The sequence below is a fragment of the Nomascus leucogenys genome, chromosome 15 (assembly GCF_006542625.1).
Source record: "Nomascus leucogenys isolate Asia chromosome 15, Asia_NLE_v1, whole genome shotgun sequence".
Taxonomy (NCBI): Eukaryota; Metazoa; Chordata; class Mammalia; order Primates; family Hylobatidae; genus Nomascus; species Nomascus leucogenys.
In genome coordinates this window covers 40,730,039-40,743,535 of record NC_044395.1, presented here as the reverse complement: position 1 = coordinate 40,743,535, position 13,497 = coordinate 40,730,039, and the positions used below count along the sequence as shown (strand labels likewise).

The 13,497-nt window shown below is 41.1% G+C and overlaps 1 protein-coding gene across 1 annotated transcript in view; it reads left to right on the top strand.

Annotated features, from left to right (window-relative positions):
• The window catches only part of PANX1 (pannexin 1), a 58,606-nt gene that overhangs the window by 22,150 nt on the left and 22,959 nt on the right, over window positions 1–13,497 (top strand). The window contains exon 2 of the mRNA XM_003253002.4: window positions 1,530–1,669. Coding sequence (XP_003253050.2) covers window positions 1,530–1,669 — 140 coding nt within the window. The remainder of the gene's footprint in view (window positions 1–1,529; window positions 1,670–13,497) is intronic.

Sequence of the window (13,497 nt, the reverse complement as noted above, 5' to 3'; positions counted from 1 at the left end):
ACCACTCCTACCACAAGAATATACTCTCCTGAGAACATGTCCATCACTTCTTTCTTATACCATAAGCATAAAGGCCACCCCCTCCCAAGGTGAAGATGAGTGTTGAAGGCTTTTGTGTGCCAGGGATTAGGGAAGTCCAGCTCGGTAACTTCCCACTGCCCCTATCACTGCTCCATAGGGTGGGAAGGGAGAATGGTAGGCACGTCCCAGTCTTTAAGGCAATACAAGAATCTGCTTGTTACTTCATCTAGGAAAATGTAACACTAATTCAGTAACTTCTGGGAACCAGACACCCTAGCACGTGCTGCAGCAAGTTTTTTTTGTTCTTTTTTTTTTTTAATTTTTGTATTCACCACAACAAATCTGTAATGTGGATACACTATTAATGTCATTCCTATTTTAGAGATCCTAGGCTTTGGGAAGTTAATGACTTACCAGCTGTGACTGCCACCAGAGTGGCAGAGTCAAATTTAAATATGACTCATGTCAGAGCCCAGTCACTGAGCACAGTCCCAGGCTGTGTTGGATGTGGAAGAGAGTGTGGTCATGGAGCCTTAGCTCTGACCCCTATGCCTGTGACACACACACCTTTGAATGTGCCAGGTGGAGACAGGGGATCAGGGCTGGGCCAGGCAAGGCTTAGCGCCAGCCTCTGTGCCACTGGTGGGAAGGGGAAGACACAGCCCTGCCTGAGCCTTACAATCCTATTGGTCAGTTTCACTCCATGGCCTGTGTGTGTCAGGAGCACAAAGAGTCTTCCAGATGGTAGGTTTTACAGACGCGACGGTAGCATCTGCAGAGAGATGTAATCTTCAGTTTGCAGAGGAGAAAACCAAGTCCCAGAGTCCCTTCCCAGAAGAGCGAGTGAATGGCAGAGCCCCAGCAGGACCCAGGTCTTCCCATTCCCTATCTAGCGCCCATCTGCTGTTGGGAGGTTTGCGGTCTTGAGCATTTCCCTTCCAAATGTAAACCACTTGGGCTGCAGTTTGGGCCTGTTTCTTCTTTAGTGTTACAGGAGGTAGAAGACCACTGATTTCCCATCCAGTGTTCTATTACCAATGTTCCCTTCAGCTTTCTCTTCCTCAGGCCAATAGTTCTTTGCTTCTTTGTTCTAAAAGAACTTGTTTTTTAGTCCAATTTTCTGCATTCAGGTGCCTCACTGACCCTCCCACATAACCTTTCCTTTTTCTCAATCCTTACTCCAAACTAAACCAGCTCTCCACGCTTGCCTCGTGCATTTTGGGCTCTGGTTCTTTTCCTGCTTCCTTTTTCTTTGTATGGTAGTTCTACTTCTTTTAAGAATTTTTCCCCAACTGAGGCCAAGCTGCTATCATGACCAGTGTTGGCCAAAACCACTCTGTGATCTTTTGTTTTAATATGAACTTGGGTGTTTGTTTTTAGTTCTGTCCTAATGTCTCCACCTCCTGCCCTGGTGCTCCCTAACTTAGACAAAACTAAAAACATGTGAGATGGGGACAAGGGTCCAGGTAGCTGTGTTTTCATTGGAAACTATCTGTTTTGCTTCTTAGGTACACAGATAAGCTGTTTTTCTCCAAGTTCTTTCTCCTGGCGTCAGGCTGCCTTCGTGGATTCATATTGCTGGGCGGCTGTTCAGCAGAAGAACTCACTGCAGAGCGATTCTGGAAACCTCCCACTGTGGCTGCATAAGGTAAAGGGAGACATTTCCAAACAGAACCTGTTTACTTTATAGATAAGGAAACTAAAGCCCAGGGAGGCTATGCCAAAGACCACACAGATATTATAGCCAACCAGTGCTGTATCTCAGATTATAAAGCTGTAGCACCTTATAGTCAAAAAGAACCTCAGAGATGACTTGGTGTAGGCACTGTCATTTAGCACAATGGGGCAATGGAAGTGTTCTTTGAGTTTTAGCTCTATAACAGCAGGCACCTTTTGTGTCTTGACACCTTTATATCATAATGCCCAGCAGGATGTCTGGCCCATAGTAGGTTCTTAGTACATTTTGAATGTCTGAATGAGCATAGCTAGACAGTGGCAGAGCTAGGATTCATGCATAGCTTCTCAGCTAGCACCTTTTCTCCCACACAGGGTTTCTTGCAGAAAGTAAGGACTGACCTAGAGTTCAGTTGCTTCTAGCTGATATGTTACTGGAGCATCAAAAAGCCTAGTGATGAGGCCCTCTGGGATGTTGGCTGTAGCACTGCTTTTGGAATGGATCCCTTTGCTTTTTGATAGATCCAGATACTGCAGGGAAAGGGAGATACTACACAAGAGACACCAATGTCTAGGTTCCACTTCCCATAGAGAAGAGGTACATTCTGTGGTCAGGGAAGTGGTGGTTTGTGCCTGCAGGTGGCAGGGGATGCAGTGAGGAACTTAGGCAGCAGTTGATAAGTTTGTGCAGAAGAATGTTCTCTGAGTTATGAAGTAACTGCATTAGGTCTTCTCTATGCTTATGAATGTAGGACTTCGTTTCAGTCTGTGATTAATTTCAACCACTGTTTCTTTTGTCCATTGTGAAAACAAATAGAATGTGTATCTTCTGGTATTCTTTTCTGCTGAAGAAAATATAGAATTTTAGCTTTCGAAAACCCAGAAGCCAAAGTTTGACTCTCTTCTGCTTTGACCTGCTTCCAGACACACCATCAGCATCCTTCTTCGTAAAAGGAATGATTTAAGGGAGCTATGACTCAGGTTTGTTTGTTTACAGTTGACCCTTGAACAATGTGGGCATCAGGGGCACTGGTCCTCTGCACAGTCAAAAATTTGTGTGTAACATTTGACTCCCCCAAAACTTAACTACTGATAGCCTACTGTTGACTGGAAGCCTTACCAATGACATAAACAGTCAACACATATTTTATATGTTATATGTATTATATACTGTATTCTTACAATAAGCTAGAGAACAGAAAATGTTATTAAGAATATTATAAGGAAAAGAAAATATATTTACTATTCGGTTTGTGCAAAAGTAATCGTGGGTTTTGCCATTAAAAGTAATTGCAAGGTGGGCGAGGTGGGTGGATCACCTGAAGTCAGGAGTTTGAGACCATCCTGGCCAACATGGTAAAACCCTGTCTCTACTAAAAATACAAAAATTAGCCAGACATGGCTGGGTGCAGTGGCTCATGCCTGTAATCCCAGCACTTTGGGAGGCCAAGGAGGGTGGACCACTTGAGGTCAGGAGTTCGAGACCAGCCTGGCCAACATGGTGAAACCCCGTCTCTACTAAAAATACAAAAATTAGCTGGGCGTGGTACAGGCGCCTGTAATCCCAGCTACTTGGGCGGCTGAGGCAGGAGAATCGCTTGAGCCCAGGAGGTGGAAGTTGCAGTGAGCCGACATTGTGCCATTGCACTCCAGCCTGGGCAACAAGAGTGAAACTCCATTTCAAAAAAACAACAAAAAAAGCAAGGCATGGTGGTGCATGCCTGTAGTCCCAGTTACTCGGGAGGCTGAGGCAGGAGAATCACTTGAATGCGGGAGGTAGAGGTAGAAGAGAGCAGAGATCACGCCACTGCACTCCAGCATGGGTGACAGAGTGAGACTCCAAAAAATAATAATAATAAAATAAATATATAAAAGTAATGGCAAAACCCACAATTACTTTGCTCCAACCTAATATTTATTAAGTGGAAGTAGATCATCATAAAGGTCTTCATCCTCATCGTCTTTATGTTGAGTAGCTGAGGAGGAGGAGGAAGAGGAGAGGTTGTTTATGCTGTATCAGGAGTGGTAGAGGCAGAAGAAAAGCCCCATAAAAGTGGGCCCATGTAGTTCAAATTCATGTTGTTCAAACGTCAACTGTATTGCTTGCCATTTTGCATAGTGGTGCCCTATAGTGACTCTTTTCTTCATTTAGGTTGGGCTTTTCTCTTTATTTTCCGCCATAGGTGGGTTCTCGTCAGCTTTGCATGGTTTAGTAGCCAAGGCAACAAATAATAGGACTTGCAGTGTGAATGGCCACAGTTCTAAAGTTTAACAGCTTGCTTTGTAAATCCAAATTTTTACTGTTGTAGTTTAAGTTCGTTTGTTATAGTGTTCTCATGAAAATGGAGAGTTTTAATGAGTCACTGGGCTGGCTTTGATGGATCCACAGGAGAATTGTCTAATATAAGAGTTGGCAGGGGTGTTAGTAATTATTTTAGAGCAAGAATAAACTAAAAGATTTTTTATCCAGATGTATTTTATATTTAAGGGTAAGGGAACTTTGTGGGATCTAGCCTAAAGGTCATAGGACCAGTTACTGACCAACACACCAGAGCTCAGATCTTCAGACTTCTAGCCCATTGCTCTTCTAGTCAAGGAAAGGGAAATCTGCAAACAGTATAGGTAGCCAAACCTAAGTTACCTGGTATTAATGAGAGATTAAGAATCCCTCTTTCTGGCAGTGGAAGACTGCTTGTTTGAATGGAGGTTCATCTGAGTTTCTCAGCAGAGGTCTTGCCAGATTCACAAGGCTGGGGACAGAAATTGAAGTCAGGACCTGCCGCGTTGGAAGGACCCTTATTAGCACTCCTTGGCATTTGGTTGGGACTCTGAAAGGCTGTTCCTTGAGAATAAGGGGCAATCCAGAATTAATCTAGCTCCCATAGGGACTAGAGTCCTGATTTAAATCATTGCAATATTAGTTGAATAACAGAGATCAGGGATTGCCAGTGTCTGGTCTACTTGCCTGCCAGAAGTAAAAATAAATCCTTTCTGGAGGATTTTCTGGGTGTGATTGTCATCCATCTTTTTTTTTAAAAAAATTATTTTTCTCTTGTTTTTTTAAATTATACTTTAAGTTTTAGGGTACATGTGCACAACGTGCAGGTTACTTACATATGTATACATGTGCCATGTTGGTGTGCTGCACCCATTAACTCATCATTTATTTAGGTTTCTCCTAATGCTATCCCTCCCTGCTGCCCCCACCCAAAAACTGGCCCCAGTGAGTGATGTTCCCCTTCCTGTGTCCATGTGTTCTCATTGTTCAATTCCCACCTATGAGTGAGAACATGCGGTGTCAGGTTTTTTGTCCTTGCAATAGTTTGCTGAGAATGATGGTTTCCAGCTTCATCCATGTCCCTACAAAGGACATGAACTCATCCTTTTTTATGGCTGCATGGTATTCCATGGTATATATGTGCCACATTTTCTTAATCCAGTCTATCATTGTTGGACATTTGGGTTGGTTCCAAGTCTTTGCTATTGTGAATAGTGCTGCAATAAACATATGTGTGGATGTGTCTTTATAGCAGCATGATTTATAATCCTTTGGGTATATACCCAGGAATAGGATGGCTGGGTCAAATGGTATTTCTAGTTCTAGATCCCTGAGGAATCGCCACACTGACTTCCACAGTGGTTGAACTAGTTTACAGTCCCACCAACAGTGTAAAAGTGTTCCTGTTTCTCCACATCCTCTCCAGCACCTGTTGTTTCCTGACTTTTTAATGATGGCCATTCTAACTGGTGTGAGATGGTATCTCATTGTGGTTTTGATTTGCATTTCTCTGATGGCCAGTGATGATGAGCATTTTTTCATGTGTCTTTTGGCTGCATAAATGTCTTCATTTGAGAAGTGTCTGTTCATATCTTTTGCCCACTTTTTGATGGGGTTGTTTGTTTTTTTCTTGTAAATTTGTTTGGGTTCTTTGTAGATTCTGGATATTAGCCCTTTGTCAGATGAGTAGATTGCAAAATTTTTCTCCCATTCTGTAGGTTGCCTATTCACTCTGATGGTAGTTTCTTTTGCTGTGCAGAAAGAAGCTCTTTAGTTTAATTAGATCCCATTTGTCAATTTTGGCTTTTGTAGCCATTGCTTTTGGCATTTTAGACATGAAGTCCTTGCCCATGCCTATGTCCTGAATGGTGATGCCTAGATTTTCTTCTAGGGTTTTTATGGTTTTAGGTCTAACATGTAAGTCTTTAATCCATCTTGAATTAATTTTTGTACAAGGTATAAGGAAGGGATCCAGTTTCAGCTTTCTACATATGGCTAGCCAGTTTTCCCAGCACCATTTATTAAATAGAGAATCCTTTCCCCATTTCTTGTTTCTGTCAGGTTTGTCAAAGATCAGATAGTTGTAGATATGCAGCATCATTTCTGAGGGCTCTGTTCTGTTCCATTGATCTATAGCTCTGTTTTGATAGCAGTACCATGCTGTTTTGGTTTCTGTAGCCTTGTAGTATAGTTTGAAGTCAGGTAGCATGATGCCTCCAGCTTTGTTCTTTTGGCTTAGGATTGACTTGGCAATGTGGGCTCTTTTTTGGTTCCATATGAACTTTAAAGTACATTTTTCCAATTCTGTGAAGAAAGTCATTGGTAGCTTGATGGGGATGGCATTGAATCTATAAATTACCTTGGGCAGTATGGCCATTTTCACGATATTGATTCTTCCTATCCATGAGCATGGAATGTTCTTCCATTTGTTTGTATCCTCTTTTATTTCATTGAGCAGTGGTTTGTAGTTCTCCTTGAAGAGGTCCTTCACATTCCCTTGTAAGTTGGATTCCTAGGTATTTTATTGTCTTTGAAGCAATTGTGAATGGGATTTCACTCATGATTTTGCTCTCTGTCTGTTATTGGTGTATAAGAATGCTTGTGATTTTTGCACATTGATTTTGTATCCTGAGACTTTGCGGAAGTTGCCTATCAGCTTAAGGAGGTTTTGGGCTGAGACAATGGGGTTTTCTAAATATACAATCATGTCATCTGCAAACAGGGACAATTTGACTTCCTCTTTTCCTGATTGAATACCCGTTATTTCCTTCTCCTGCCTGATTGCCCTGGCCAGAACTTCTAACATTATGTTGAATAGAAGTGGTGAGAGAGGGCATCCCTGTCTTGTGCCAGTTTTCAAAGGGAATGCTTCCAGTTTTTGCCCATTCAGTATGATATTGGCTGTGGGTTTGTCATAGATAGCTCTTATTATTTTGAGATACGTCCCATCAATACCTAATTTATTGAGAGATTTTAGCATGAAGCATTGTTGAATTTTGTCAAAGGCCTTTTCTGCATCTGTTGAGAGAATCATATGGTTTTTGTCATTGGTTCTGTTTATATGCTGGAATACATTTACTGATTTGCGTATGTTGAACCAGCCTTGCATCCCAGGGATGAAGCCCACTTGATCATGGTGGATAAGCTTTTTGATGTGCTGTTGGATTCGGTTTGCCAGTATTTTATTGAGGATTTTTGCATCGATGTTCATCAGGGATATTGGTCTAAATTTCTTTTTTTTGTTGTTGAGTCTCTGCCAGGCTTTGGTATCAGGATGATGCTGGCCTCATAAAATGAGTTAGGGAGGATTCCCTCTTTTTCTCTTGATTGGAATAGTTTCAGAAGGCATGGTACCAGCTCCTTCTTGTACCTCTGGTAGAATTCGGCTGTGAATCCATCTGGTCCTGGGCTTTTTTTGGTTGGTAAGCTATTAATTTTTGCCTCAATTTAAGAGCCTGTTATTGGTCTATTCAGAGATTCAACTTCTTCCTGGTTTAGTCTTGGGAGGGTGTATGTGTCGAGGAATTTATCCATTTCTTCGAGGTGTTTATAGTATTCTCTGATGGTAGTTTGTATATCTGTGGGATCAGTGGTGATATCCCGTTTATCGTTTTTTATTGCATCTATTTGATTCTTCTCTCTTTTCTTTATTAATCTTGCTAGCGATCTATCAATTTTGTTGATCTTTTCAAAAAACCAGCTCCTGGATTTATTGATTTTTTTGAAGGGTTTTTTGTGTCTCTTTCCTTCAGTTCTGCTCTGATCTTAGTTATTTCTTGCCTTCTGCTAGCTTTTGAATGTGTTTGCTCTTGCTTTTCTAGTTCTTTTAATTGTGATGTAGGGTTTCAGTTTTGGATCTTTCCTGCTTTCTCTTGTGGGCATTTACTGCTACAAATTTCCATGTACACACTGCTTTGAATGTGTCCCGGAGATTCTGGCATGTTGTGTCTTTGTTCTCATTGGTTTCAAAGAACATCTTATTTCTGCCTTCATTTCGTTATGTACCCAATAGTCATTCAGGAGCAGGTTGTTCAGTTTCCATGTAGTTGAGCGGTTTTGATTGAGTTTCTTAATCCTGAGTTCTAGTTTGATTGCACTGTGGTCCTAGAGACAGTTTGTTATAATATCTGTTCTTTTATATTTGCCGAGTAGTGCTTTACTTCCAACTATGTGGTCAATTTTGGAATAGGTGTGGTGTGGTGCTGAGAAGAATGTATATTCTGTTGATTTGGGGTGGAGAGTTCTACAGATGTCTATTAGGTCCACTTGGTGCAGAGCTGAGTTCAATTCCTGGATATCCTTGTTAACTTTCTGTCTCATTGATCTGTCTAATGTTGACAGTGTGGTGTTAAAGTCTCCCATTATTATTGTGTGGGAGTCTAAGTTTCTTTGTAGGTCTCTAAGGACTTGCTTTATGAATCTGGGTGCTCCTGTATTGGGTGCATATATATTTAGGATAGTTAGCTCTTCTTGTTGAATTGATCCCTTTACCATTATGTAATGGCCTTCTTTGTCTCTTTTGATCTTTGTTGGTTTAGAGTCTGTTTTATCAGAGACTAGGATTGCAACCACTGCCTTTTTTTGTTTTCCATTTTCTTGGTAGATCTTCCTCCATCCCTTTATTTTGAGCCTATGTATGTCTCTGCACGTGAGATGGGTTTCCTGAGTACAGCACTCTGATGGGTCTTGACTCTTGATCCAATTTGCCAGTCTGTGTCTTTTAATTGGAGCATTTAGTCCATTTACATTTAAGGTTAGTATTGTTACGTGTGAATGTGATCCTGTCATTATGATGTTAGCTGGTTATTCTGCTCGTTAGTTGATGCACTTTCTTCCTAGCCTTGATGATCTTTACAATTTGCCATGTTTTTGCAGTGGCTGGTACCAGTTGTTCCTCTCCATGTTTAGTGCTTCCTTCAGGAGCTCTTGTAGGGCAGGCCTGGTGGTGACAAAATCTCTCAGCATTTGCTTTGCTGTAAAGTATTTTATTTCTCCGTCACTTATGAAGCCTAGTTTGGCTGGATATGAAATTCTGGGTTGAAAATTCTTTTCTTTAAATATGTTGAATATCGGCCCCCACTGTCTTCTGGCTTGTAGAGTTTCTGCCGAGAGATCAGCTGTTAGTCTGATGGGCTTCCCTTTATGGGTAACCCGACCTTTCTCTCTGGCTGCCCCTAACATTTTTTCCTTCATTTCAACTTTGGTGAATCTGACAGTTATGTGTCTTGGAGTTGCTCTTCTCGAGGAGTATCTTTGTGGTGTTCTCTGTATTTCCTGAATCTGAATGTTGGCCTGACTTGCTAGATTGGGGAAGTTCTCCTGGATAATATCCTGCAGAGTGTTTTCCCTACTTGGTTCCATTCTCCCCATCACTTTCAGGTACACCAATCAGACGTAGATTTGGTCTTTTCACATAGTCCCATATTTCTTGGAGGTTTGTTCATTTCTTTGTACCCTTTTTTCTCTAAACTTCTCTTCTTCATTTCATTCATTTGATCTTCCATCACTGATACCCTTTCTTCCAGTTGATCGAATCGGCTACTGAGGCTTGTGCATTCATCACGTAGTTCTCGTACCTTGGTTTTCAGCTCTATCAGGTCCTTTAAGGACTTCTCTGCATTGGTTCTTCTAGTTAGCCATTCGTCTAATTTTTTTTCAAGGTTTTTAACTTCTTTGCCATGGGTTTGAACTTCCTCCTTTAGCTTGGAGTAGTTTGATCGTCTGACGCCTTCTTCTCTCAGTTCGTCAAAGTCATTCTCCGTCCAGCTTTGTTCTGTTGCTGGTGAGGAGCTGCGTTCCTTTGGAGGAGGAGAGGCGCTCTGATTTTTAGAATTTTCAGTTTTTCTGCTGTTTTTTCCCCATCTTTGTGGTTTTATCTACCTTTGGTCTTTGATGATGGTGACGTACAGATGGGGTTTTGGTGTGGATGTCCTTTCTGTTTGTTAGGTTTCTTTCTAACAGACAGGACCCTCGGTTGCAGGTCTGTTGGAGTTTGCTGGAGGTCCACTCCAGACCCTGTTTGCCTGGGTATCAGCAGCAGAGGCTGCAGAACAGCGGATACTGGTGAGCAGCAAATGTTGCTGCCTGATCGTTCCCCTGGAAGTTTTGTCTCAGAGGAGTACCCGGCCGTGTGAGGTATCAGTCTGCCCCTACTGGGGGGTGCCTCCCAGTTAGGCTACTCGGGGGTCAGGGACCCACTTTAGGAGGTAGTCTGTCCATCCTCAGATCTCCAACTGCGTGCTGGGAGAACCACTACTCTCTTCAAACCTGTCAGACGGGGACATTTAAGTCTGCAGAGGATTCTGCTGCCTTTTATTTGGCTATTCCCTGCCCCCAGAGGTGGAGTCTACAGAGGCAGGCAGCCCTCCTTGAGCTGCAGTGGGCTCCACCCATTTCGAGCTTCCCGGCCACTTTGTTTACCTACTCAAGCCTCAGCAATGGTGGGCGCTGCTGCCCCAGCCTTGCTGCCACCTTGCAGTTTGATCTCAGACTGCTGTGCTAGCAATGAGCGAGGCTCCGTTGGCGTAGGACCCTCTGAGTCAGGTGCTGGATATAATCTCCTGGTGTGCCATTTGCTAAGACCATTGGAAAAGCGCAGTATTAGGGTGGGAGGGACTCAATTTTCCAGGTGCCATCTGTCACCCCTTTTTTTGAGTAGGAAAGGGAATTCCCTGACCCCTTGTGCTTCCCGGGTGAGGCAATGCCTCGCCCTGCCTCGGCTCATGCTGGCTGCGCTGCACCCACTGTTCTGCACCCAGTTTCTGACACTCCCCGGTACCTCAGTTGGAAATGCAGAAATCACCCATCTTCTGCGTCACTCATGCTGGGAGCTCTAGACTGGAGTTGTTCGTATTCGGCCATCTTGGCTCCACCAATCTCTCTTTCTTTTTTTTTTTTTTTGAGACAGGGTCTCACTTTGTCACTGAGGCCAGAGTGTAGTGGCACAAACATGGCTCACTGCAGCCTCAACCTCCTGGGTATAAGGCAGTCCTCCTGCCACAGCCCTCCAAGTAGCTGGGACTACAGGCATGCACCACCGCACATGGCTAATTTTTGTATTTTTTGTAGAAATGGTCTCAAACTCCTGAGTTCAAGAGATCCACTCATCTTGGCCTTCCAGAGTGTTGGGATTACAGGCGTGAGCCACCACACCTGACTTATTTTTCTTATTTTTAATTTTAATTTTTAAGTTTTATGGTTACGTAATAGTTGTACATATTTGTGGAATACATGTGATATTTTGATATAAGCATACAATGTATAATGAGCAAATTGGGGAATGAAAGTGCTAGAAGTGGGCATCCTTGTTCCATATCTTAGAGGAAAGGCTTTCAGTTTTTCCCCATTCTTTGTGATACTAGCTGTGGGTTTGTTATAAATGGTCTTTGTTATATTGAGTTATGTTCCTTCTGTACTCAGTTTATTGAGGGTTTTTATCATGAAGGGATGTTGACTGTTACTGAATGCTTTTTTGGCATCTATGGAAATGATCATATGCTTTTTCTCCTTCATTCTGTTGATGTGATGTATCAAATTTATTGATTTGCATACGTTGAACTATCCTTGCATCCCTAAGATAAATCCCACTTGGTTGTGATGAATGATCTTTTTAATGTGTTATTGAATCAGTTTGCTAGGATATTATTGAGGATTTTTATATCTATGTTCGTTGGAGGTATTGGCTTATAATTTTACTTGTCTTTGTCTGATTTTGGTATCATGGTAAGACTGGCTTTATAAAATTATTCCCGCCTCTAAGGACGGTTTGGAATTATTCCCTCCTCAGTTTTTTTGAATACTTTTAAGTAGGATTGGTATTAGTTCTTTTTTAAAAGTTTGGTAGAATTTAGCAGTGAAGCCATCAGGTCCTGGGCTTTTCTTTGATGGGAGACTTATTATTACTGCCTCTCCCTTGTTACTTGCTATTGGTCTATTCAGGTTTTGTATTTCTTCATGATCCAATCTTGGTAGGTTTTATGTGTCTAGAAATTTATCAATTTTTTTTTAGGTTTTGCAATTTATTGGCATATAGTTACTCGTAATAGTCTTTAGTGATCCTTTGAATTTCTGTGGTATGAATGATAATGTCCCTTTTTTGTCTCTAATTTTATTTATTTGGTCTTTCTCTTTTTTTTAGTCTGGCTAAAGGTTTGTTGATTTTGTTTATCTTTTCAAAAAACCAACTTTTAAATTTTATTGATGTTTTGTATTTTTTTGTTTCAATTTTATTTATTTCTGCTCTTTAATAGTCTACTGAATTTGTGTTTGGTTTGCTCTTGCTTTTCTAGTTCTTTACGATTTATCATTAAGCTATTTATTTGAAGTCTTTCTACTTTTTTGATGTAGGTATTTATTGCTTTAAACATCCCTGTTAGTACTGCTTTTGCTATATCCAGTAGGTTTTGGTATGTTGTGTTCTCATTTTCATTTGTTTCAAGAAATTTTTAAACTTTATTCTTAATCTCTTCATTGACCCAGTGGTCATTCAGGAGCATATTAATTTCCATTGTTTGTTTAGTTTCCAAAGTTTCTCTTGTCATTGATTTCTGACCTTGTGGTCAGAAAAGATACTTTTATGATTTTAATTATTTTGAATTTTTCGAGACTTGTTTTGTGGGCTAACTTATGGTCTATCTGTGAGAATGTTCCATTTGCTAAAGAGCAGAATGTTCTGCAGCTATTGGATGAAATGTTCTGTAAATGTCTGTTAGGTCTATTTGGCCTACAGTGTAGCTTGAGACTGATTATTTCTTTATTTTCTGTCTAGATGATCTGCTCAATACTGAAAGTCGGGTGTGAAGTTCCCAAATATTATTATATTGGGCTTTATCCCTCTTTAGCTCTAATAATATTTTCCTTATATATCTGAGTGCTCCAGCATTGGGTGCTTACATATTTACAATTGTTAAACCATCTTAGTGAATTGATCCCGTTATCATTATATAATGACTTACTTTTTATCTTTTTACAGTTTCTGTATTGAGATTTATTTTATCTGATATATGCATAGCTATTCCTGCCCTTTTTTGGTTTCTGTTTGCATGGAATATATTTTTTCAGCCCTTCATTTTCAGCCTATATGTGTCTTATAGGTGAAGTGAGTTTCTTGTCAGCAGCGTATGGTTGGGTCTTGGGTTTTTTTTGTTTTTTGTTTTTTGTTTTTCTCATTTAGCAATCAGTATTATTTCTTTTTTTCTTTTCCTCTTTTTTTTTATTATTATACTTTAGGTTTTAGGGTGCAGGTTTGTTACATATGTATCCATGTGCCATGTTGTTTTGCTGCACCCATTAACATGTCATTTAGCATTAGGTATATCTCCTAATGCTGTCCCTCCCCCCTCCCCCCACCCCACAACAGTCCCCGGAGTGTGATGTTCCCCTTCCTGTGTCCATGAGTTCCCATTGTTCAATTCCCACCTATGAGTGAGAACATGGGGTGTTTGGTTTTTTGTCCTTGCAATAGTTTACTAAGAATGATGTTTTCCAGTTTCATCCATGTCCCTACAAAGGATATGAACTCATCA